We start from the raw sequence: 24,525 nt of genomic DNA, 5'->3' as shown, positions 1-24,525 counted from the left end.
AGAAATGGAAAAATGTATCGCAATGCTTTTAGAAAACTGAGCAAGATTTGTGTTTATCTAGCTGTTTTTACTTTCATTAACCTTCTATTCTTCAGAAATATTAAAAAGTAAGTTTTTAAACATAACAAGAATGACAACATCCATAAAAGCTAAGCTTCACAAACCAGACAGACAAACGAACATTGATGATAATAAAGTATCAACGCATTAAATATTCAGCAATATCTAGACGTCTAAATCTATCCCCGAATGAGTTGAATAATTGAAGCTTAATACGGACATACTTACATTTTATAATTATAGAGTTCCTACGCTTTTAAAATTTTTCCTTACTTTTATAAGGATATCAATTTAAATTTGAAATCGATAGGGCACTCACACATCTAAGATTTCAAAATTAACGATAGAGCTACCCAGACGTTTGAAATTTCTGGTAACAAATATAGAGTTGCCACGCTGCACAGATTACAGGGTGCGCTACATAAATCCGGACTTTTTCTTATTTTGATCAAATGAACATAAAATCGGCAATTTTAAAAATTTTATTGAATTTTAAAAACGGGGAAGCAAACTAGGTATATGACTATTAGATTATTTAATAAAATCGGCGCCAGCCTCAATCATCGCCTCTACCCGCCCCCTGAACCGCCCGCCGACCCTGGTCACCATGTCCAAGCTGTAACTTTCAACTCTTGCAAGATATCTACGATTATAGCCTATAAACAACCAAAGCTATCCGTTATAAACGTAAGGACGGAACAAACCCTAAATATACAGAATAAGAATAGCTTTGCTTTCATAAAACTACAGTTTTAATGTTAAACTATGTATGCATTAAACCAAAGCTTTGTTTTTTAAAATCGAAGCTTTTCTATCAATAGGATTTGTCCTTCCGTACGTACGTCAGTCACAGAGGGATATCTTTTTCGTTAATTTAGGCATGTTAGAATTGTCCTATCGATTTCAAACTTTGCATGGTGATTCCTTTAGTAACTAAGTACGATTTAGAAAGCGTAACAACTCTATAATCATTACAAGAATGTCCGTACGTCCATTTTAAACATGTTATTTTTTTTACTTTTTTAACAACAAATGTTTACGTGATCTAATCATCATTGATCTGATTTTTGATATGTTGATTGCTGGGTAAACAAAGTATAATGTTATAAGCGAAGCAACTCTATGATCAAGTCCTAAAAATGTAAGTATGTCCATAAACATTATCCTGTATCAGGCAGTTTTTCAACAAATTTACTTATAATTTTGCTTTGACTCTAAAATATATACATTCTGGTAATTGAGTTCTGACACTACATATATAAGTGTTAATGTCCGTTTGTCCTAACCTTTCAGTGCTTCGCTTTTATGGATGTTGTCATCCTTGTTTGGTTATGGATCATTAATTTTCTCCAGCCAAATTACAAAGTTACAAATTTTTGTTACAGTTTTTATGCACTTGAATAAATTTCTAATAGCACGCTATTTCCCTGAAAGTGAAGGGTTGAGCACAGAAACCCTCGGTCCTTCTTCATCACAATTCCCAAAAATTTTAGAGACTTTAACGGACAAGAAAGGATACATCGCACCATTATCCTATCATATAAATAGTAAAGAAATAGATAAGTTCTTCAACTTAGAGAAGCTTCATATAGCCCCATGGATGGTTTTATTTTTTTTTATTTCTAAATTTAATTCTTTGTTTGTTTTGTTTTATGCTATTTTTTTCCCCCTTCATCTTCTTATTTAGATTCACTAGGCTAGGGGCGAAGCAGTTCGTTTATCATAACTTAAAGGAATTTCATTTCTTTAGGTTTAATTTTGCGAAGGCTTCTCTGAAAATACAGACAGATAAAAAACTATATTTGTAATATTTCAATTTATTCAGGGATGACAGTTTCGAAGCCAACTCAATTCACAAGAGCTTCATTTACGAAAGGAATAATAACTATAGAAATCTTGGGAATAGTCCCTTTCGTAACATCGCCCCATAAGGGGCGATTCGTCGTATTTTTAAAATGGCTTTCTATAAATTATTTTAGGTTATTTTGGGTTAGGTGATTGCCCCACAGGGTTAGGTAATTGGCCTCGCAGGGTTATAGCCCCAGCAGGGGCTAGAAATAGGAGAAAAGCTACTGTGAAAAATACGAAGAATCGCCCCATAAGGTGCGATGTTACGAAAGGGACTATACCCGAAATCGTTGATGAATTTTGATAATAGAAATAAGTGAAACAAGGATAAAAACATTTATAGGTAGTAAAGCAACGTTTTCTAATGTGTCAGCTCTAAAACTTTTGGTACTTATATTGAACTTTGGTTGGTTAAGTGTCAAAATGTGTTAACCACCAATTGTAATTTACAAAAGGGATATTTTTGTGTATTATCATTGGGAGTGTACAGCAATTTATCGGCCATTGTCTTATCCATTAAAATCCCTTTATATAACCCTTTATCTATAGTTATGAATGCCAAAAGGTTGCCCGTTTCACGCAACAAAACTATCAGTAGCTTTACAGATGGGTTGGATAGGCTAATCAACGGTCAAATAACTCCTCTACATCAAGTCAAAAGGTAAATTAAACAGTAGATACACGTCATAACCTGCGGCTATAGCGTGAATATAGTATTTGTAACATCGCCCCATAAGGGGCGACTCGTCGTATTTTTAAAATGGCTTTTTAAAGGTTATGTTAGGTCATATAGGGTTAGGTGATTGCCCCATAAGGTTAGGTAATTGGCCCCGCAGGGTTAGAGCCTCCACAGGGGCTAGAAATAGAAGAAAAGCTACTGTGAAAAATATGAAGAATCGCCCTATAAGGTACGATGTTACGAAAGGAACTATACGCTGGACCACACTGCTTCATACTAGAAACGTTAAAAATGGTACTATTTCTAGCATTTGACACTAAAAGTAAGAGTAAGAGGAAAGCATTTACTCATAACAGGCGCGACCCATCAAACATTTAGGAATTCCAGAAGATCGTTTCTCTGGGCCAATATAAAGCTCCATTTAAAAGATTATCAATTAATCCTTCTTTAAAAGTAACCGAATATTTGTCTGTCGTTAGTCTTTGTGTTGCGGAAGATCTTAATAACCACCAGTTCGATATGGTTCTCCTTTACAGTTTAGCTTCTCATTAGTCCAGGCCGAATTTTACAACTTTTTGAGGGAAATTACGTCTACCATCTTAAGAGAAATCGCCCCTGGAAAAAGATGCCTCCGTGTATTATTTTTAAATCTAAAATGGAAAATGGTAAGTCAACATACACCCCACTCTTCTAAAATTTCCCTAGGACCTCTAGGGGCGTAGACGCTAGTATTATTTATTTTAGTCCATCTGCAGACACAATCAACGTTGGGATAATTCTAGTCAATATCAAGAAAACTGATAAATTTGGTAACTTTTTATTTTTTAGTTGGTAAAAATTCTGCGAATTCCCTCAAAATACCACCTCACGTTTAATGAATTTGATTAAAAATAAGGTTGACGGGTTAGTTTTTCGTAATTAAGTGTTACCCTAGGATAGGTAGGTTTAGATTATATTGGGTACATGATATGGTTAGGGACAATGTAGAAGGTGTTATGGGAACAGAACTATAGTATAGATGTATATACGACAACTATCTCCCTTCCTTTCTCAAAGACCTCATTGGTCTGCTTCTAAATTATTTTCTGCTACTTGGCTGTGTTAATATAAGTGACACCATTGGTTGATTTTCAATGACCTAATAGAAAGATTTCACAAGGTGGTTGCGATGGGGAGATACAGTTATTTATCCCTTTCTCTCTCTAGTATTTTACTCTAATGTTACAGGCATTAAAAATCTACCGAAGCTTTTCTATAATACTTAGAAATGAAACTTTTCTAAAATTAGGGCCTGTTCAAACGTCCCTCAGTAACGGTTATCACTTATCGTGTTAATTCAAGCATGTGTTAGAATTATCCAATTGACATCAAACTTCTTTTGATGACTCTTGTAACTGGTATATTTGAAAATGTTATAAAATTTTGGATATTTTATTAATTTGATTTTAAAAATTTTAGATTATAAGCTGGAGATAGCAACGAGAAAGAATATTGCCAGTTTAATTGAAAATGTAAGTTTTATTTTCAATAACAAGGCTTTTAAATTATTAATGTTTGTCTGTAAGTTTCAAAATACATCCAAAATACATAAGTCAGTATCCATCAGTCCGTCAGGGGCTATAGCACTTACACATCCAGCAAATTTACAGCTGATGTATTTTTGGCAAAATGTTTTCTTCCTTTTTCTCATGCCATAAATACATCCAACACTGGAAAAAATACATCCAATATTTTTTATACATATGTCAAAAATACATTTGACACTGGCATTTACACATCCACACTTTTTGAATTAAATGTCATAAATACATCCAACACTGGCAAATATACATCTATATTAATTTATAAGAATATTTATTTACAATTAATTATATTTTGTACAGTATGTATAAGTTTTAAGTTTTTTGCCCTAAGTCAGTTACTCTCCCCCTATTTACTTCCCTTTTTCTCAAGATGCTCCCTACAAAACATCAATACATTTGTGCAGGCGGTCAAATTATTGTTGATAAAACCATTCAAGTACATTCCCTGCTATTTATTTTATAGGAAACATACAAAATGTTTTAATCTTTTCCATCGATAAATATTTAATTGCTTTCAATTGATTCAAGTTTAAAAGTGTGTTTATGTTATACATTATAAGTTCTTAGTTTCATTAAATTGCAACTTAGTTAAATAAGACAAAAATCTTTGAGTATAAAAATAACTAAAGATAAAATCAGCACGAAACACAATGTAATGGGGAAATGTGATTTTATCAGTTGCTAATCAGGATAAGCCTCAAATACAGTGTGTTTTTTTTATGAGAACTTTTTTGAAAGCAATTTTACCCCACTTATAGTTATCAGAATTTAATGATTAATGGCTTATTTTCTCCGTTTTTTTAAGGCAATTTATAGAACATTAAAAAAATATTACAGTTTTTGTTAAAAAAGTAGAGTAAAATGTAAAATTCAAAACTTAGGTGTCAACATCTAAAAATGGTTTTAGCGCATTTTTCTTATGTTCAAATCTTTCACCCTTTGCAAGAAAAAAAAATGGATTTTCAGTAGTCGACTTTGGGGGGCCAGTACTTCCTCCCTGATTGAGATATGACCTGCAAACTTTGATATGTTCTAGTACATGTCCCCAATAGTATCTGTATCAATTTTTAGCTCTAGATCTCAACTTTGAAGCGTTTTGCAGCCATTCTTGGAAAAGGTAGAAGATTTGAACATAAGAAAAATGCGCTAAAACCATTTTTAGATGTTGACACCTAAGTTTTGAATTTTACATTTTACTCTACTTTTTTAACAAAAACTGTAATATTTTTTTAATGTTCTATAAATTGCCTTAAAAAACGGAGAAAATAAGCCATTAATCATTAAATTCTGATAACTATAAGTGGGGTAAAATTGCTTTCAAAAAAGTTCTCATAAAAAAAACACACTGTATTTTGAAAATATTCCCTATAACAAAAAACATTTAGTATATGATTTACTTAGTTCGTCGGTTTGTCCGTCATGTTATAAAAATATAAACATAAATAAAAACACATATGAATTTCCTTCAAATAATTGTATTCTTTATTAATAACCACTGAACATCTACTCTTTAAATCACTCTATCCGTATTTCCATCCATGTTTTTTGTGCTTCGCTACTATGGATATTGTCATCCTTATTTGAAAATGAAATTAAGCCCTTTAATATTTATTAAGATAATTTGGTTCAAGAATACAAATAATTTTAAATATTTTGTTTTAGGCAAAGTCAAAACCTATACAGTTAATTTTAGGTAAGACGACAATTTTTTAAATGGACTTAGTGACTTAACTTAAAGGATTATTGACGACTATCCCAAATCATGATAACCCGCGACCGTGGCTCAACACGTAGCGCATCTGCTCGTCGTCGGGAAGGTGATAGGTTCGAATCTCGGGCCGACAACGCGTCATAACTAAAGACGTTAAAAATGGTTCCTACTACTGCTATGTTGGGTGGAAGGGGGGAATCCCTCTACCCCCCTGGACATCCTTTAGGGAATGAGAGGACATATGACTGTAAATATTTTTTAAAGCGAAACTTTTCTAAAAATTAGGGTCGGTCCGTCCGTACGTCCGTCCGTCCGTAACGGATAGCTTTTTTCGTTAATTTGGGTATGTTAGAATTGTCCTATCAATTTCAAACTTTGCATGGTGATTCCTGCAGTAATTAGGTACGATTTAGACAGCGTAGCAACTCTATAGTCATTACTAAAATTTCCCTACGTCCATTTTAAACATGTTGATTTTTTTACTTTTTTAACAACAAATTTTTATATGATCTAATTATCCAATTGATTTGATTTTTGTATACTGATTCCTGGGACAACAAAATACAATATTATAAGCGAAGCAACTCTATAATAAAGTCCTAAAAATGTAAATATGTCCATAAACATTATTCTGTATCAAGCAGTTTTTCAACAAATTTACTTATAATGTTGCATCGACTCTTATACATTTATATTTTGATTATTCAGTTCTGACACTATACAAGTGTTAATGTCCGTTTGTCCTACTGTTTCAGCGCTTCGCTTTTATGGATGTTGTCATCCTTGTTAATTAAGTCTTTATTCATAGTGAAAACTTGCAGTGTCAGAACTTTTCAATCAATAATTTTAATTTACGGAATGGTTAAATTTATCATTTTGTTATTGATGTACATAAATTTATCGTTTAAACCCAATGTTTTCTTTCCTTTAAAAATTCTACGGCTCTTCTCCTACCAATATTTAGCGGGCGTAACATACAAAAACAAGGATGATAACATCCATAAAAGCGAAGCTCTGAAATGGTAGCACAAACGAACATTAACACTTGTAGAGTGTCAAAACTCATTAATCAGTATATAAAAGTATAATAGTCGAAAATTTTGTATGTAAATTTGTCAAAAACTGCTGATTTACAGGATAATACAGGACATACTTACATTTTTAGGACTTATTATAGAGATGCTTCGCTTATAAAATTGTACTTTGTTGTATCAGGAATTAGTATTCCAATAATCAGATATATAGGGTAATAATAAAACATAAAAATTTGTTGTTCAAAAAGTTAAAAATCGACATGTGTAAAATGGACGTACGGACATTCTGGTATTGATTATAGAGTTGCTACGAAATCTAAATCGCACCTGACTTCTACAGGAATCACCTTGCAAAGTTTGAATTCGATAGGACAACTCTAACTTGCCTGAATTAACGAAAAGAGCTATCTTATAAACGTATAAAACTCTTCAAAATTTTTCGTTTATTAATGACTGTCAGACAAATGGGAAAAAAATGTTCAGAGGTCATTGTAAATTTTCATTTCCCCTGAAAATAACTAAAATGACTCTTTAAGCGTTACTGACAGGACTGATGCACAAAGTTAATTTAAACCGGTAAGAATTGTCCTATCGATTCCAAACTTTGCATGGTGTTTCCTGTAGTAGTTAGGTACGATTTAGAAATCATAGCAACTATACAATCGTTACCAGAATGTCCGTACGTCCATTTTAAACATGTTGATTTTTATATTTTTATTTCTATATGATCTAATTATCCGATTGATCTGATTTTTTGTATACTGATCCCTGGGACAACTAAGTTCAGTATTATAAGCGAAGCAACTCTATAATCAAGTCCTAAAAATTTAAGTATGTTCATAATCATTATCCTGTATCAAGCAGCTTTTCAACAAATTTACTTACAATTTTGCTTCAACTCTTATACATTTACATTCTGATTATTCAGTTTTGACACTTTACAAGTGTTAATGTCCGTTTCAGAGCTTCGCTTTTATGGATGTTGTAATCCTTATTTCTTTAGTAACAGATGAATTTAGCAGTAGCCAAGTAGGTAGTCTTGTGGCATCTTTAATTGGAACTAAGATAGCTCTGGATGTAATAAAGGTAAGTTATTATAATAGATCTATTTCCCTATATGTCCACAGGGGCGTCCAAGCTTTTTCATTTTGGGGGGAGTAATCTTTATATCATAGAGGGAAGCTTTTTTTTTATTTGGGGGGGGGGGGGGTAAAATTTGAAAATCTAAAATTTGGGCGGAAAATTCACTTGGGGGGGGGGGGGTTATCACCCCCTTACCCCCCCCCCCCACCCCTTTGACGTCTATGGTTGTCCATTAAACATTTGTGGCATGGAAGGAAAACAGTAGCTTTTTATTGGTTATCTTAGATTAGGCAAAGTTAATAATTGCCCCCGCAGGGTTAGGAAATTGGCCCCTTATGTACGCTATAAGCAATAATATGATCTGATTGCTATTATTGGTCCAATTAGGGGATTGGTCATCTAGACTTGCTATATTCAAACTTTCTATCTATTTTTTATTGTCTAACAACAGTCTTTCTCTTATTCATTTGAATCCGGTGGACAAGAACCGGTTCTCATCCATACGAAAAACTATGTCTATCATCGTATTATATCCAGTCTTCTACGATATAAAAATATACAAGTATAAGATTAAAACCAGTTTTTTTAGCACCTCGAGGCAAAAAAACTGGATTTAATCTTATAATTGTACATTCTATATCCGCAGAAAGCTGCTTATGATACGATGCGAGAAATAACTATTCTTGCTTTTTTAGCAAAAGCATGTACCCTACTATATAAAGTACTCTTTGTCTATCTATTTTTGTTTCAGAATGTATACCACCACAAGCTTGTACAACCACCTCATGTTACCATAGGTCAGTTGAAGTATTTTCTTTTAAAAATGATTAGCTTCCGGTTTACCAATATTAAGCTGCTAGAAAATGGCGGTTACTCGGAAGAATTCCAGATTCTTGTAATGAACGATAGTTACCCCAGATTAGGAGGAAACATTGGGATGTAATTTGCACTGGTTTTCGAAGTTTTATAAATATTATGCTTTAGTATAAGGATTATAGGGCCTTTTCTACCAATAATTTTAATCTACAAAAGTAGAAATTTTGGTTGTCAAATTGTTGTTGCCATTAATTCATAGTCAATTCGATTTTTAAAATAAAAACATTCTTTTATTTCAGTGAATTATAAAGAAATCGTTGCTAAAAATCCAGAATTTGTCCACGGCTATATGGCGCTAAATGTCACAGGTCAGATTTCCGCTGGTTACCCCTACGGCTTCCCTGTATCTATTATGATTTAACCTAACCTTAACTAAAGTAAAAACAAACACACGAAAATCTACTAATTATCCTGATTTTACATTTATTACAAATATAATTAGGGGGATGTTTCTCTTTTAGAATGTTCCATTTGAGGGAAACCTATAGATTTAAAATATAATCATACCTCATCTAATGAATTTGCCGAAAATGTTTGATTTCAAGATTTTTAAAGCATATTTCATGTTAGTTTAGGTTATAAAAGAAATCAAAGGATTAAAATATACAATATACAGCCTTAACCAAAGGACGAACAGACAGACAAAAAGTAAAAAGAATCTTCGCTAATAAAAAATATAGGTATTATCCTCTTAGGAAATAGAGGATAACGCCAAATAATATTTAGATGCTGGGACAAAGTATGAACATGAATTTTTCTTCATTGCTCCTATATATCATCAGGCTTTCACTAACTTTGACAGGTAACTATTTATGTATAAGTAACAGGATGTCTATCTGTCTGGTTGAAGTTGGGGGCTGATTTTTAAAACAACTAAACATATTAAAAGGTATAGGAAGTAATTTTGATAGCAACTCTTTATAGTCCATATAAAAAAGGATATAAATAAAAAAAAAACTTTTGACCAAAGTAACCCCGAATTACATCATATCAGAATAATGGATAATTCTAATATGATGTCATTAGGCACTTTTCTTAGGCAAGCCTAGGAGTTACCCTTGCTCCTAAGCTTACCATGCAAAAATAAGAAGTCATAAAAATCACGCTAACCCTTATATTAACAAAGTAAAAGAACCTCTTTCTTTGTGTGTGTATGTCTGTACTGACAAGGTTCTTGCGAACCGCTGAACCTATATGGTTATATTTTTACTCATAGGTCCTGGGACGGATTAATATCTATTTTGGGAGAGGGTATCACAACCCTCCTAAGAGAAATCGCCCCCTAGAAAAAATTAACCTCCCCACCCTAATTTTAAAAACAAATTTTCTTTCTTAAACTAAAATACAAAATGGGTACTATCTCCTCTTTAAATAAAAAATATGACCCCCCCCCCCCCACCCCTAGAGGCTTCTATTTGTTGAACTTAGCTTTTTTGGATTTTTACGGATCTTATTCTAATTGAAATTTTTTGTTTTAGATTGATTATGGTAGACGGTACAGACATGTGTAAGTATTTTAAATATATTAATTTATGGGAAATGTAGAACAAGGTTCAATCAAACTTTTAAGCAAGATAAAGTATACGTGGATATTAGGATATCAATTTAGGTTGCTAATAAAGTCCTTAGATAGAAATTGGCAAATATTTTCCTCCATGGTCAGTGAAGTGGATGAAGTAAATTATAATGTGGGGTGGGGTGCATTGTTTTAATTAGCTTGGAGAAAAGTTTTATTAGGGTACGCGAGAATCTCTTACAATATCTACCTATTCTAAATCCAGTGAAAGAAAACAAAATTTTCGTGGTTTTCTCTATTCCTATACAGGATTGATGACTTAAATCATCAGGGATTAAATATGCTCATATTCTACATATTTCCATGAAGTTTCATTAACATTTGTTTATTAATTGCGGTGCTAGATCGATTCTTAGATTTTCAATTTTTCGTGATTTTAAAGTTTTCTTGATTTCCTTATTTCATCAAGTTTGATGTTTATTTTATGAAACTGCTCTATAGTGAATTTTTCCGATATCCATTCATAATATTCTATCTTCGCTACTTCGATGTTGTCATCCTTGTTATGTAAATAAATAACTGTTTATTTTAGTATGGCAGTCAGATATAGCAGAACTAAACGAGCAGTACAATCTTTTTAAACCAGAAAATATCATTGGCATGGGCAATGACATGAGTCCGTACTATTGGTATGTATAGATATATAGATAATGAAAACATCATTGGTATGGGCAATGATATGAGTCCGTATTATTGGTAGGTATAGATAGATAGATAATGAAAACATAATTGGTATGGGCAATGATATGAGTCCTTATTATTGGTAGGTATAGATAGATAGATATCTAAAACATAATTGGTATGGGCAATGATATGAGTTCTTACTATTGGTAGGTATAGATAGAAAGATATTGAAATTAAAACATAATTGGTATGGGCAATGATATTAGTCCTTATTATTGGTAGGTATAGATAGATAGATAATGTAAACATCATTGGTATGGGCAATGATATGAGTCCTTATTATTGGTATGTATAGACAGATAGATAAAAAAAAAACAACATTGGTATGGGCAATGGTATGAGTCCTTTTTATTAATATGTATAGATAGATAATGAAAACATCTTTGGTATGGGCAATGATATTAGTCCTTATTATTGGTAGGTATAGATAGATAGATAATGAAAACATAATTGGTATGGGCAATGATATTAGTCCATATTATTGGTAGGTATAGATAGATAGATATCTAAAACATAATTGGTATGGGCAATGATATTAGTCCTTATTATTGGTATGTATAGACAGATAGATAATAAAAACAACATTGGTATGGGCAATGATATGAGTCCTTATTATTGGTATGTATAGATAGATAAATAATGAAAACAACATTGGTATGGGCAATGATATGAGTCCTTTTTATTGGTATGTATAGATAGATGATGAAAATATCTTTGGTATGGGCAATGATGTGAGTCCTTATTATTGGTATTTATAGATAGATAGATAATGAAAACATTATTGGTATGGGCAATGATATGAGCCCTTATTATTGGTATGTATAGATAGATAGATAATGAAAACATTATTGGTATGGGCAATGATATGAGTCCTCATTATTGGTATGTATAGATAGATAAATAATGAAAACATAATTGGTATGGGCAATGATATGAGTTCTTAAAAATGGTAGGTATAGATAGATATATAATAAAAACATCATTGGTATGGGCAATAATATGAGTCCTTTTTATTGGTATGTATAGATAGATAATGAAAACATCTTTGGTATGGGCAATGATATGAGTCCGTTTTATTGGTAGGTATAGATAGATAGATAATGAAAACATAATTGGTATGGGCAATGATATGTGTTCTTATTATTGGTATTAGGGTTGGGCCGGATATTTTTTTGGCCGGATACCGGATACCGGATATCCGGCTGATTTCAAATGCCGGATATCCGATATCCAGCCGTATATCCGGCCAACGCCGGTATCCGGCAAATATCCGGTTATCCGGCCAAATTGCCGGGTATCCGGCCAAATTATTACATATTAAAGTATCAAAAAAGGATATAGTCCCTTTGGTGGCAACGCACCTTAAGGGCGATTCGTTGTTTTTTTTAAAATTGCTTTTAATAGGTTATTTTAGGTTAGGTTTTTTTTATATTTGGTTAGGTGATTGCCCCGCAGGGTTAGGCAATTGGCCCCGCAAGGTTAGAGTCCCCCGCGAGGGGCTAGAAATAGGAGGAAAGCTACTGTGAAAATACGAATAATTGCTCCTTAAGGGGCGTTGCCACGAAAGGGACTATACCCGCAAAAAAAATTTCTTCATAAACTGGTGTTTTGTATTATACTAGCTGCTGCGTCACTAGTATCTAGGGATATTAGAAGGGACATGAAAGTGCAGAAAAATAAACAACTTTTTTTATAAAAATTAAACAGCCAAAACCACCCTGGGACCTATAAAAAGCTTCACTCTAATGGAGACCCATATTGGTTCAGCAGGTAGCGAGATCCTTTGCTACAGACAAAAAAGCTTACTACTTTATATAATAGGATAAAATTAAGGTTAAAACTTAAAAAATAAGTAACTATTAAAGGATCTTTCTTCTTAGCAAATAAATCTAATTAACTATTACTACCCTCAATCTGTAATATCAACCCCTAACGGTTGGAGGATGGGCGTTATTATTGGTATGTATAGATAGATAGACAATAAAAACAATATTAGTATGGGCAATGATATGAGTCCTTATTATTGGTAGGTATAGATAGATAGATAATAAAAACATTATTGGTATGGGCAATGATATGAGTCCTTATTATTGGTATGTAGAGATAGATAAATAATGAAAACATAATCGGTATGGGCAATGATATGAGTCCTTATTATTGGTATGTAGAGATAGATAAATAATGAAAACAATATTGGTATGAGCAATGATATAAGCCCTTATTATTTGTATCTATAGATAGATAGACAATAAAAACAATATCAGTATGGGCAATGATATGAGTCCTTATTATTGGTAGGTATAGATAGATAGATAATAAAAACATTATTGGTATGGGCAATGATATGAGTTCTTAAAATTGGTAGGTATAGATAGATATGTAATAAAAACATCATTGGTATGGGCAATGGTATGAGTCCTTATTATTGGTATGTATAGATAGATAGATAATAAAAACAATATTAGTATGGGCAATGATATGAGTCCTTATTATTGGTAGGTATAAATAGATAGATAATGAAAATATTATTAGTATTGGTAAATTGAAAATATAATAAGTTTGGACAATGATGTGACTTCTTTATTTTTCACTTTTGTATTTAATTTCAGGTTAAATCTGAAAGATTACAGAGCAGAACATCCAGACACAGAGCTTGGAGAACCTGGACCATTGCAGGTTTGTACCTTGGGGTCAGGTGGGGGAGGGAGAGTAAAAATCTCAATTTCTGTAAAGGGTGGGGGGAAGCAAAATTATTGGATTTAATTAACATGAGGTTTTCACGTGACACATAGCATTGTTACATTTGTGGATAAATGGATAAAGGAAAGGGAGAGAGGTGGGATTAAACCTTCCCTATTTAAAAAGAATGTTACGGTAGGTTAGACTGGACACTAAAGATGAACTAGGGAAGAGTTGATACCCCCCTCCCCCTATCCCTGAAAGGAGGAGTAGGACAAGCTCCAGGACAAGCAAAATGGAATGATCGACAAACGGACTGACCGACAGAGATCCTTCCTCTTTTATATTATAATGTTTTATAACCTATAGGGACTAAACAGTGGAGTTGTTCTTTTTGATTTGGAGAGGATGAGAAAGAGTGATCTTTATAATACGTAAGTATAATTAGAGTGTTGTATTATTTTATCATTTCATAACCCTAATGGCCCAAACCCTTGGCGACGACCAGTGAACAACTTGATTCATGACCAACGATTGGGTTCCTACGTTTGCCGCGTCTACGCCGCGGAACTACCTTCAACAGCAGCAGCAGCACCATCAGCAGCAGCAGAAGAAGCCAAGAGCAAACACTTCCAATCTCCAACCTTCCTTACCATCATCATTTACCATCATGCTTCCGACGGTTTTTTAACATGCAAGACAAAGAGGATTTTCCCTCAGCTGACTCGAGTTTTTAACTTACCCGACAAAGAATAAGACAACACCAGCCTGTCTTATTCGGCTTCTTCTGATAAGAGCTGGCATCGAACAGAACCCTGACATCTACTACTGTAAAATATATTCCAATACTTTAACAAAAACATCAGTTCAATGCACAACCTGTTTGCAATGGCTCCATATTAAATGCTCCAAATTAAAATCAGCCAAAGCAAGATTAAAATTCAAGACCTGGATTGGACCATGCTGCGAACAGACCACGACACCTGGACCCCCGGCTCAAACATCAATCCCCCCCGCACCCCCCAGGGAACCCCCCTCCCCCACCCCCACCACCATCACCCCCCCGCAATCACACCCCCTTCTCTACAAACAGAAGCTTAAACCTGAATACCCTTCAATACAACATCAACGGCATCTTAAGCAAAATCGACGAGCTCCTCCATCATATGGAGGCCGACAACATCCCCATAGCTGCTATTCAGGAAACCAAGCTAACTAAAAACTCCAAGCCATTTAAAACACCAAACTACACTCTAGTTCGGAAGGATAGAGGTACTAATAAAGGCGGAGGTTTAGCCTTCTTGGTACACAAGGACCTGAACTTCTCCTTAGAACCAACCCCTAACCGCCTGGAACAGGACCCGTACCTGGAATCCATGACCATCAGTCTACCTGGCGCCAACAATAAACCTCTTTACATCCGAAACATTTACATTCCTCCACACAGCAGCTGCGAAGCACAATATGTTCCCCCACTAGATCATCTATTTGATGGGTTAGGGGAATCTTATATGATTCTTGGTGATGTTAATGCTCACAGCCAGTTATGGCATAGTGAAGCCACTAATGATCCCAGAGGCAATGCTTTGGCAGATATTATCTCCAACTGTTCCTGTGGTGTCATCAATGAAGACCTGCCCACCAGAGTCACTGACCTTGCTTCCACTGCTCCAGATATCAGTATCGTTTCATCTAACCTGATCCCTTGTTCCACCTGGAAGATTGCAAACAAAATGAGTTCAGATCACCTACCTATCACCATAAGTATAACAGCAGAGTTAAAACAAACAAACGCCAAAGATGTCACCTTCATTAATTACTCAAAAGCAAACTGGTCTTCATTCAACAAATATGTAGAAAATAAATTCAAAAGATGCCGCAGAATTAATAATGTCCACAATGCGGAAGTTTACTTTAGACATACCCTTCAGAAAGCTGCCAAAAAATACATACCTGCCGGCAGAATACCCAAAACCTACAATGCCCTCCCTACGGAAGCTGCTAGACTCATTAGTGATAGAGATAACATCCGACAACAGAACCCAGCTGATCCAAGAATACCAGAGTTAAACAGAGACATCACCCAGAAAATCAGAGAACATCGGAAAGCTAAATGGGAAGAACATTTATCTGGATGTTTACCTGGATCTAAAAAACTCTGGAGCACAATAAAAAGTCTTAATAATCAGCCACACCAGCCCAACAACCAAGGTATCAGTTTTAATGATAAAACTTCAAATTGTGCTAAATCCATGGCTAACAGTTTTAATAAACAATACACCCCCCACTCTGAAACCAAGCCTGCTAAGACTCTCAGACCCACCCTTCGCTCTCTTAAAAAGAAAACAAAGGACCCCCCTGTCATCTTCACCCCAGCTCAAGTCCTAGCCACCATTAAGAAGTCTAAGAGCTCCAAGGCCCACAGTCCAGACGGTTTATCACCAGTCATGTTGAAACATATTGGTCCAAATGCCATCAATTTTCTGACCAATCTTTTCAACGAATGTTTACTGAAATCCATAATCCCCAACATATGGAAAACAGGTAAAATTATACCGTTGCTGAAACCTGGAAAACCTGCAGATAAAGGACCTAGTTACCGCCCAGTTTCCCTTCTGTCACCTGCTATCAAAATTCTTGAAGCCCTGCTACTTCCTGCTGTGACAGAAGCAGTCCAACTTGCTGACCATCAACATGGATTTCGGAAGGGCAGGTCGACAGGTACAGCTTTACAGAGTATCCTGGATCACATAAACGATGGTCTAAACAGGAAAAAACCTGTCCACAGGACCATTAATGTGGCTATTGATCTTTCCCGTGCCTTTGACACGGTCGACCACACCATCCTGCTGCAAGATATTGACAAGCTCAACCTAAACGACCACATTAAACGGTTTCTCTGTGCTTATATCAGAGGTCGTCATACTTACGTGGTATTCAGAAATTCCACCTCAAAATACCGTAAGATGAAACAAGGAGTCCCACAGGGAGGTGTACTCTCCCCGATCCTCTTCAACCTCTATATGTCCCCCATGCCAACGCCACCTGGCAATATAGTTTTGAAGACATATGCCGATGACTCAAACATTCTAAACTCTGGACCTGTCATTGAACCTGTTGTAGAAGAATTAAATTCTTACCTGGCCACCCTGAACATATGGTTCAAAAACCGCAACCTTCACATCTCGCCTGCTAAATCATCTGCTACACTATTCACAACAGCCTCCAATGAATGTAACTTGGAACTTGCAATTGAGATTGACGGTGAAAAGGTCCCCACAGTGAAAAAACCTAAATTCTTAGGGGTCACTTTCGACAATCTACTCTCTTTTAAACAGCATGCCTCAGATCTTAAAACTAAAGTCCAAACTAAGACAAATGTCTTAAAAGCTTTAGCTGGCTCAGACTGGGGCAAAGAGAAAGAAACGATTGTTAATACTTACAAGGCCATAGGCAGGCCACTACTAAATTACTGCTGTAATATCTGGACACCAGCCCTCAGCAACACCTCCTGGAAAGGCCTCCAGGTAGCACAAAATGCTGCCCTAAGAACTGCCACCGGCTGACATTTAATGACCAATGAAGACCATCTACATTCAGAAACGAAGGTCATGAAAGTCCGACCTCACTGTGAGATGCTTAGCAAGCAATTCTTACTTGCTACTCAGAAGCCACACCATCCCAACAGAGTAAACCTTTCTAGACCCCCCCCTCCACGTCAAATGGAGCAGACTCTTTCCTCCAGATTTGGAGACGAAATCAGACAAATGTCCCGTCCTGATCTCCCTGAGGATGAGTTCAAAAGTAAGCTGAAAATTATACACACTAAATCTGTCAGAGAGGCTCTAAATAATATGGAGCCCAATAAAGTTCTCCAATCTGCGCCACCCCCAATAAATGTGTCTGAAAAGGACCTACCTAGACACACCAGAGCCACCTTGGCCCAACTTCGCTCTGGCTACAGCAAATTTCTCAACAGTTACAAGGCCCGCTTAAACCCAACTATTATCGACACCTGCCCCAACTGCAACAACCACTCCCACACGACTCAGCACCTCTTCACGTGTCCAAGCAACGTGACCGAACTCGCGGTCACTGATCTCTGGCACAGACCTAAGGAAGCAGCCAGGTTCCTGAACCTGGCAACAGATGTAAATGATGATAATGGATGAGAAGAAGTTGGCTACAAACAACAACAACAACCAACGATTGTACTGTACCACATTTCACAGGGGGGAGTCCTAAGTTTCTAGGAGCGTAATTCTTAGGTTATGATGTAAAAAGTTAAAACCACTAAATCAGGGATATCCTTACAAACGGATTGATAACGTTTAATTAAAATTTCTTAATTTTTAGATATTTAACCCCAGCGAAGACAAAAGAAATTTTGAACAAACACAAATTTAGGTAAGTTTTTAGTAGTGAAGATGTTCTACAGCATGACCCTCGAAAAAGTATCTTTGAGCATCTGCAGCCTATATTTCTCAATAAAATATTAAAAGATTCATATGTACTTGTTCTCTATAATTTTCTACATCAAAGGATATCAAAATATTTTTTTTACATCAATTAACAGCCGAGATTTTTAAAGCCAAAGTTTGGAAAAAGTGCTTGAGAAACTGGATATTGCTAAATATTTCTTAGTTTTTTATTAGTATATTACTTTTTATCAACCAGTTAAAAAACAAATAAGAAAGAAGAGCAAGTTTACAATTGATACATTTTTTATTGCATTAAAAAACGTTACTTTTACATATAAAAAACTACTTTTCAAATTTTACTGAATACATTTTTCTTATAACCATTTTCCCTTAAATCTTATAATATCTCCCACTTATTAATATGACCTTAAATAAACACCTCCCCAATTTAGGCTCATTACCGGAAGGATTAGCGCCACCTTTACCAATAAATTCACGCCCACTCATCAAATTAATCTAAGACACATAAACATAGGCGTCCAAGGGGGGGGGGTAATGGGGCGATTACCCCCCCCAAACAAATTTTTTCATTTTACCCCCCCCATTTAAAATTTACCCCTACCCTGGGGGTGCCGTAGGCACCCCCAACCATTTAGGAGGGGGTATTTACCCCCCCCAAACAATTTTGGGGGGGTAAATACCCCCCCCAAAATAGAAAATCTCTACCAAAAAAAATTTTTAATACTAAATTTTTGATAAAATTTAAATTACACCCCCCAAAAATTTTTCCCCGGGGGTAAATTTTGGGGGGGGGGGGGTAAACAAATTTTACCCCTGCCAACAGATTTTAGGGAGGGTAATTACCCCCCCCAAGCGCCATTTTACCCCCCCCTTACAAAAATTTTACCCCCCCCAAAATAAAAAGCTTGGACACCCCTGCACATAAAAATCATTTAAATTGTTAAATGTTTAATAAAAGTTTGTAGCTGTAACTTTTTGGTTTTTTAACTTATTTTGATAAAATAAAAAGTGTTTGATTTCTGTTTATGTAAACTTTCAATTTGCTACTAATTTTTATAGGATTTCTTTCTGTAAGGGTGTTTTTGCAATTTACACTAATCTAAAAATGCCTTTTAGAGCAAGTGAAAAAAGTGCTTTCAGCATGAAATAAATTTCTTGGAAACATCTTTATATAAGTTTTATAAAAAGTATTGAAATTATGAGGAAAACACGTCATTTCACTTTAAAAAAACACTTTTCTTGAAAAGTTACTTTTTCCTCAGCCACTTTTTCAAAACTTTGGCTCTAAAAATCTCAGCTGTTAATTGATGTTAAAAAATTATTTTTATATCTACAGAGAACAAGGACATTTACATTTTTTGATAATTCATTGAGAAATATGGGCTGCAGATGTTTAAAAATACTTTTTCGAGGGTCATGCTGTATACCATAGAAAAACAGTATGTCTTAAATAGAAACCAACAAAAAAACATTTTCCCCTAACGGAGAGTCGACAGACAATTTTATTATATAATACAATTTTATAATTTTAGGCCAATTCTTGGAGACCAAGACTGGTTTACTAATTTAGGTAACATTTATGGTCCTGCAGGGCTAATTCTAGAAAAATATCATAAAATAGTAAAAATTGAAAATATAAATTCATTATTTTACAACCCATATACTTTGTTTTAAAATGTACAAGAACATTTTACAATTTAAAAAAGAAGATATTTTCTCGTATTCATTTGAATCCGGTGGATAGGAACCGGTTCTCATGAATACGAAAAAACTATGTCTAGCATCGTATTATATCCAGTTTTCTACAAATATAGAAATGTACAATCATAAGATTAAAACTAGTTTTTTTAGCCGGTGCCTTCGGCACCACGGGGCTAAAAAAACTAGTTTTAATCTTATAATTGTGCATTCTATATCCGCGGAAAGCCGTTTATAATACGATACGAGAAATAACTATTCTCGTATTCATTCGAATCCGGTGGATAAGAACCGGTTTCTCATTCATACAAAAAAACTATGTCTAGAATCGTACTATATCCAGCTTTCTAGCCTTCGGCACTTCGGGGCTAAAAAAATTGGTTTTAATCTTATAATTGTACATTCTATAAAACGATGCGAGAAATAACTATTGTTTAAAATTTTCAAAGATTTTTTATATTATTTTTAGATTTTATTCATCCTGATTTGTTTTACGTTCTGCCATGCGAGTTTAATGCTCAAACAAGTTTAGAGGTATTTATATTTTAGAAGCACAACTACTCTTTTATTTTTGTATCCGTAGCTCTATTTCCATAGTAAAGAATCGGTATGACCTTTTAAATTGATATTGAAATAAGACAGCCATAAGAACTGATAAATGTACAAAAAAAGTTGATAGATTGATAGTATCCTAAAAGAAAAGTAGTTTCGATTTTGGAGATTTCTTGAATAGTTTTATACCTGTATTTTAAAATTTTTTGTACATCACAATTTTTAGTATCTAGGCTATTCTAAATTTATCTTGTATGTCCGTCCGCTCTTTAGTCAATAACTCAGAAAATAAATGCAAATTTTTCTGTTGATTTTTTGCATAGGTTTCGTGATTTTATTTGACATTTCTTTTTCTTTTTCACCCTTTTCTTTGATTATCTGCACTTTAACTCATTATATACGGTTGTTCATCAATGATTTTTAATACTTTAAAACTTATAGATGTTGTCATGCTTGTTTAACCCCTTACAGTCGGGCCCCTTGCCGCACCTTAATCAGTCGGGGGGGGGGGGGGGCGTTCAACGCCCCCCCCCCTGTTATCTCAGTTTCTATTAGAGCTAGAGGGCTAAAAATTTTTGTGCAAGTCTCCTGTGTTATGATGAATATCCGACCTTAAGTAAGTCAAGGTCAATTTTCGCTTCCTTCACCCTTTTATTTAACAACCTTTGTTTTTAGGTCCTTTTTTACTTAAAAATTCAAACGGCTGTATTTTTTTTTATTTTTAAAGCTAGAATAAAATTTTTTTCGCAGAAAATGTTTATCTTTATGTAAATTTTATATTTGAAATATCAAAATATAAATTTCAGCGGCCGCAGCTGTACTTGGCAGCTGCCAGCTGCCGCAGTCGGCGGGAAAACGGCGGCGGATCTTTATGAAATTTTAATACGCTATGTAGACATGTAAGAAAAGCTTAAGTTTGAAATTTGAAGTCTCTAAGTCAAAAATTGCGGCCACAGGAGCCTTTTAAAGATTTCTGGAGACCTGGAGGATCCGGACCTGCAGGATCATATCTGGAACCTAAAATTGACTTGAACACCTGTATTTAATATGAGTATGTACTACTAGAGGATATTTTAGTATTTTGGTAAGATAAAATGCTTTGTTTAAGTCAAAAAAATATTTTTGCTCTTTACCTGGATGACCCTGCCAGGTTTGCTGGCATCCTGTGCCCGCCCAGGATTAAAAAAAATTCAACTCTTAGTTATGTCTCATACCCACACTTAAAAAGTCAAGCAGTTTGGGCTCTTTATCTTTCACACACAGAAATGAGATAGAAAAAACCGGATGGGGTGGCGTTCAACGCCTCCCCCCCCCCCCCCCCCCCCCCGACCGTTAAGGGAAGGTTAGCTACTTTTGGGTAACACTCTGAGACAGCGTAAAAAGCCACCAAAAATATGACGACATACAAAAAAATTGACCAATAATAGGCCAGTATACACTGTAATTGACCAATTGTAAAATGCCTTTCGTTGATCATTTTTATTGTATGGCGTCAATTTTTTGGATGCACTTTACGCAGTCTTCTTGTTGTAATTTCAGTATATGAGAGCTGAGTTGAAAAATTTGTTCGATGATTTCCATTTCTGTAGTATTTATCAGAAACTTAAGGTAAATTATTTACTTTCTTGGGGGAAAATGTCTGTAGATTATTTTAATCTTCATTGCCTTCTCCCTCCGTAAAATACTAATAAAAATTAAAAGCATTTCAAATCAAATGTTATTATTATGTCAAAATGCTATCAATAATCAAACTTTTCTTTCTTGGACATTATGATTCTAGTTTTTAGAAGCAAAGCTAATCTACTAGTAATACCGTATGTCTGTTTTTATGGCCTTTATAGGTGACTTTATATCGACAAGTATTTTCTGAATTATTTTTGTCGACAATATGGCTGACATTATATAGACATATCGACAATCCAATGACATAATAATTACATACTTATCCTTATAATAAAGTAACAGGATGTCTGTTTGTCTTTGTGTCTGTTTGTCTGTACTGAAAGATCTCATAAACCGCTGAACCGATCGGGTTAACAGGGTAGCTTCTCATAGGTTCTAGGAAGGTTTATAACTATTTTGGGGGAGGGTACCACCGCCCATTCAATAGAAATTCTCCCTAGAAAAAAGTTACCCCCCCCTCCAAAAAAAAGTAAAATTAAATTGTTTTACAAAACCAATATATTTTTTTTAACTTTAAAAAAATCTAAATTTAAAAAATAGGTTTTGGGATTCAACTTCCTCAAGTGCCCCTAGAGGCATCTAGGGGCGTAACCGCTAGTGTTGAATATTACAACGACACAACTTTTAGACAAAGTATCATTTTTTGCGTTGCTACAAAAGACCAACTCTACAAAAGACCAACTCTACAAAAGACCAACACCTACAAAAGACCAACTCTACAAAAGACCAACACCTACAAAAGACCAAAACCTACATGAGACCAACAAATAAAAATTTTTATATAGACATCAAATTTATTAACAAAGTAATACATTTGTAGGTCTTTTGTAGAGTTGGTCTTTTGTAGGTGTTGGTCTTTTGTAGCAACGCCATTTTTGGTCTTTTGTAGAGTTGGTCTTTGTAGCAACGCCTTATTTTTTAGATAGTTCATTACAATGGCTGTGGTATGTTGCCAATTTCGTGCGGGCATAAGGGAGATCCAGAACAGCATATGAGCGAGGAAAATTGTAAAAACCTTTAAAAATTTGGCATAACCAACCTAATCCTATATCTTTGTAAATACTTTCCGAGCGAGGGAAGGCAAATATTAGGAAACCACCGCCTCTGTGTCTGTCTGTCCGTTGGGACTTGAATTATTTAAATTCTTTAACAAAGAGGTTTTTACTTTTTTTTCGCATAGGTTTACAAAAAAGGTGGTTATGACCTAAAAGTTATATCACATAAAGTAAGTTATTTATTAAATTAAAATGCTACAATTTATAATGGTAGCTATCAGAGGCATGCAGAAGAGGGGTATATGTAGGTGGTAAAATTAAGGAGGTAGATACTGAATAAGTTAATCCCTGACAATAAAATAACACACCTCTTGTTGTCTTCATTACACCTCCTTGTAGCTCCCGCCCCCTTTAACCCCCCCTCAAATTTCGTTTTAAGGGGGGTGTAAAACCCTGTGCAAGATTAATTTTTTTTCATTTACGCTTTTTATTGACATAAGTGTTCTTCTTTCTAGATTGATTGGATGTATTTTGTGAAGAACCAAGTTGCTAGGGGAGAATTAGACTCTTCTGTATTACCTAAACAAGAAATACATTACATAGCTGTTTGATAAATGGAATTTGAATTTATTTAAATAAATTATTGTGTAAAAAATGTGTTTTACTGAAACGAAAATAATATTTAGTTATAGTGTTTTTCTGTCCGTCTAACTTTTCACTACTTTATAACCTTAAATGTCCGGTTAAGATTTGTTTTCTTATTTTCTGAAAATATTCTATAATTGACTTTGTCTGTTTGTCCGTCCGTCAGGCTGTCAATCAGCCTGTAACGCAATGTGAATTTTTTTTATCTGCTATTCGAGATAGATGACTGAATTGTTTGTTTGAAGACTACTTATACCAAAAAGCATCCAGTGTATAATAAACTTGGTCCGTTTCCGTCTTTTATACTACGAATATAATTTTAAAACCTACAAGAAACACAAGTGAAAAGTTTCGTGATTTTTCTATAAATACATTCTTGATTTATAACTACTAGTACTGACTGATCATCTGCTTTATAAATCACTTTATCATTATGTACTTCATTGATTTAACATTCTTCGCTACTTATAGATGTTGTTATTCTTGTTTTTTCTACCTTTATAATGATTTGATTTTTATAAAACTCTATTTTACTTTCAAGAGCGACCAAACTGGTTGGCCAATGGTTAATTTTATGTTATTTATATTTATCAATGGTTATATGCCCCTCCATGATATACTGAAAATGGTCTAAAACCTGTCAAGGACCAATTATGTGCTTTCCTGAAAATTAAGCAGTTGTCGAAATCTTAGTTGA

The 24,525-nt window shown here is 34.5% G+C and overlaps 1 protein-coding gene across 2 annotated transcripts; it reads left to right on the top strand.

Moving 5' to 3' along the window:
* LOC145306222 (xyloside xylosyltransferase 1-like) lies at positions 1-23,838 on the top strand. 2 transcript variants are annotated; one of them, XM_080148251.1, is made up of 22 exons: positions 1-107; positions 1,886-1,937; positions 2,475-2,569; positions 3,332-3,396; positions 4,046-4,098; positions 5,833-5,863; positions 7,919-8,001; positions 8,750-8,795; positions 9,114-9,182; positions 9,601-9,676; positions 10,353-10,381; positions 10,983-11,049; positions 11,920-11,949; positions 13,744-13,810; positions 14,183-14,247; positions 18,170-18,220; positions 19,788-19,825; positions 20,423-20,487; positions 22,045-22,113; positions 23,111-23,189; positions 23,370-23,413; positions 23,699-23,838. In XM_080148251.1, exons 1-22 carry the CDS (start codon positions 13-15, stop codon positions 23,792-23,794), a joined length of 1,365 nt encoding a protein of 454 aa, XP_080004377.1. In that variant the 5' UTR covers positions 1-12; the 3' UTR covers positions 23,795-23,838. The 2 variants fall into 2 exon arrangements, with proteins under 2 accessions (XP_080004377.1, XP_080004376.1); XM_080148250.1 differs by lacking the exon at positions 11,920-11,949 and having other exon boundaries at positions 10,983-11,079.
* Positions 23,839-24,525: the final 687 nt, after the last annotated feature.

The sequence above is a fragment of the Acartia tonsa genome, chromosome 14 (assembly GCF_053477335.1).
Source record: "Acartia tonsa isolate MP-2025a chromosome 14, ASM5347733v1, whole genome shotgun sequence".
Taxonomy (NCBI): Eukaryota; Metazoa; Arthropoda; class Copepoda; order Calanoida; family Acartiidae; genus Acartia; species Acartia tonsa.
This window is presented reverse-complemented; position numbering and strand designations above follow the sequence as displayed.

What these genes read in the sequence shown, in the direction of transcription:
- LOC145306222 (XM_080148251.1), top strand. Translation starts at nt 13, where the DNA reads ATGTATCGCAATGCTTTTAGAAAACTGAGCAAGATTTGTGTTTATCTA. An exon ending in ACCTATACAGTTAATTTTAG is followed by an intron (nt 5,864 to 7,918) that starts GTAAGACGACAA and finishes TTATTTCTTTAG; the next exon opens with TAACAGATGAATTTAGCAGT. An exon ending in ACCACCTCATGTTACCATAG is followed by an intron (nt 8,796 to 9,113) that starts GTCAGTTGAAGT and finishes CTTTTATTTCAG; the next exon opens with TGAATTATAAAGAAATCGTT.